This window comes from Vigna radiata, chromosome 6 (assembly GCF_000741045.1).
Source record: "Vigna radiata var. radiata cultivar VC1973A chromosome 6, Vradiata_ver6, whole genome shotgun sequence".
NCBI classification, from domain to species: domain Eukaryota; kingdom Viridiplantae; phylum Streptophyta; class Magnoliopsida; order Fabales; family Fabaceae; genus Vigna; species Vigna radiata.
The window spans coordinates 10,333,860-10,336,688 of NC_028356.1; the positions used below are offsets into that span (position 1 = coordinate 10,333,860).

General features: G+C 27.4%; 1 protein-coding gene across 1 annotated transcript; it reads right to left on the minus strand.

Annotated features, from left to right (window-relative positions):
* Positions 1 to 1,039: 1,039 nt before the first annotated feature.
* On the minus strand, positions 1,040 to 1,850 carry LOC106764563 (heavy metal-associated isoprenylated plant protein 28). Its single transcript, XM_014648830.2, has 2 exons — positions 1,716 to 1,850; positions 1,040 to 1,291 (listed from the first exon to the last, which is right to left on the minus strand). Exons 1-2 carry the CDS (start codon positions 1,840 to 1,842, stop codon positions 1,041 to 1,043), a joined length of 378 nt encoding a protein of 125 aa, XP_014504316.1. The 5' UTR covers positions 1,843 to 1,850; the 3' UTR covers position 1,040.
* Between the last annotated feature and the right edge of the window lie 979 nt (positions 1,851 to 2,829).

Here is a 2,829-nt window from a genome sequence, read left to right on the forward strand (position 1 = left end):
TTTAATTTTATAAAATGAAAATGGTAGAAGTACTAATATTGAAGTTTCCTCACAATTTTATATTTTGTAGTATGTTACAAATTCAAATCTGAACCACGTGAATGTTCCATTAATGTAGAGAGAGATGAGAAAGATTGTTAAGGATAGTGGGGAGGTGTAGGGTATTTTTGGAATAAAGAAAATAATGGGAAGGTGTAGAATATTTTTGAAATAAATTAAATTAATGAGAAGGTACAGATCCCACTTGGAAAAATGTAGGGAGCAACACTCTTAAAATAATAGTTTTGGGCTTTAGATACCATTTTACGTTTATTTCGGATGCTATCATAAGTATAGAAAGGGTCAAAACATACATAAATATTCACAATGATAAAATATTTTGTCCGTGGGTGAAACTTTTACAAATTTGATTTTGATCCTCCAAAAGAATTCTTATCAATAAAAGTATCTTTTATATATATAAACCTATGTTTATTACTTTATTTTATCATATGTAAGACTTTTGTTTGTATCATAACAATAATCACCACCATTGCCATTGTCATGTTTTTTACTTTCTTTTTCTACTTGGAATATCACAATTTAGAAAGAAATGAGAAGTGAGAGAGTCCCTAATATGTAATAAATCTTTCAAAGGAGAATAAAAAAAAATATAATACGAATGAGATGTGAATTCAATCTCCTTGAAAGAATTTTCGTTAAAAATCTTTAAATAGTCTTAATCTTTATATAATGTTTAATTTTTTCATCTCCTCATTATAAGATTTAAACTTATATTTGAATGTTTCCATAATTTTCCCTTGTTGGATTTCAATGTGGTGATCAAATATGATGATTTGATATATGAAATTCAATCAACAAACCAAAATCGCAATTCATGTAAAAGGAAACAGATGCGTAAAGATCTGAAATGCTTAGACAATAATATATGTACAATAGAAGGCAGATGTGGAACTTAACATTAATTTCCATTTAAAAATTTACAGTCATTTTGTTTTGGAAGCACTTATTTATCCTTTCTTGCACCAGTGAGTAGTAGTTCAGAAAGAATATGATCTAGTGAAGATCTTCTTCCATGCTTTCAAACTCAGAGAGCGAACCTTGGTTAAAGCTAAAGAGGGTTTCAAATCTTTCGATGATTCTGATTTCTCTAATACAACATTGTCTTCTTCGTTCCAAAACCTTGCATATTTTCTCTTGCTTCTCACGGTTTCTAGCACGTCATATTTATTGCAAATTCCCCACACAGTCACCTTCTGTTGATAGTAATCCACGTTCACAGAGTATATGCCTGTAATCTCATCAATAATAAAAATGTTTCTCATTTACGTAAATGTTATTTATAAAATAAATAAATTTAAGATGTAATGAAAATTTGAGCGTATTTCATGTTTAAATTTTATGTAAAACAAATAAGACCATTTGAATGCTTGTTTTTGTCATCATCCAATAGCCAATTTAATAAATAAAATCCTATGAGAGTTTTCTTTGATTAATGGTAGATTTATCTCCTACCACATACACATACGAGAATAATACAATTGCTTATTACTTCTCGCACCTCCACAATTACTAACTCCAGCTCCGTATCAGTAAGAAAAACCGTATAGAGAACTCTTTCCGAAACACATTTTAAGAATGGAGTGATTAATAAGTGTTTGAAATAAAGCATATATATATAGGCTTATAAAACTAAGAGAAAAAGGATGAAAGACCTTTAAGATTGGAGAAGGTTTTCTTTATTTTCTTCTCACATCCATAAGAATACAATGGAACCATCATTTCAACATACTGTGCCTCTACAATGTTGTTGTAAGCTGGGACAATTTGCATGTTGGCCATCTCCAAATTGTTATGTCTAATGAATCAATGAGTGTTCAACCCTTATATATGGATCATGCATGAACTTTAACTAAAATCATAATCCATTTATCAGATTCTATTCAAAAGAATCACTTTTTCTTTCTTTTGGTTTTCCTTTAGAATTGAGATCTTGTTACTGTCATTGGGTGTATCATAATTAAGAGGGGTAATTAATTAGGGTTTGATTAAGAAAATTGAAATGATGGGGTGTGACATGGATGAGTGCAAAGTTGTGTCAGCAAGGGTGTGTTGGTTAAACAAAAGTAGATGCATTGCATTCAGCTTTTCTTGTTGGAAATTGGAAAATCTTGGAGTTTGGTTCGCACGTGGGATGTTTTCCTTACCAAAGAAGAGAGTAATAGAATTCCAATACTTCCAAATTATTCAATTTTTTACTATTCTTTTCATTATTTATTTAATCAAGGTAGAATGTACTTTCCTTTTTCAACTTTCAAATTTTGATAATTTTTTTATTAATAAAAGGAAAATATATATTGATAATATTTTTTATAACATTTTAACATTACGTATGGAATTAATCTAAAATTATTTTACAATTAATACTAATAATCATAAATACTAACACGACTAATTATAGAATAACACAAATATTAAAATATTATAATAAAAATATTATCAAAGTATCGTTATTTTTAATAAAATTAACTGATTTTATTCATATTCTTAGTTTTATTTTTAAAATTAAGGATATAATTTAATTATTTATGTACTTAATTTTTAATTATCCTACACATTATATCTATCATTGTTTTATGGGTAAATATTTTAGGACTGAATAGAAGTTAAACTCTAAAATTATCAAATTTATTATTAGTAGCAATATATAGTTCTAATATCTCCACGGTAATTTTGAATTGATTAACTATGTAAAACTTAGACATTAGCATTGTATCAAAATAATTGTTTTTAATCATATAATAAATGAAAAGAGTCTTAAATGGCTTA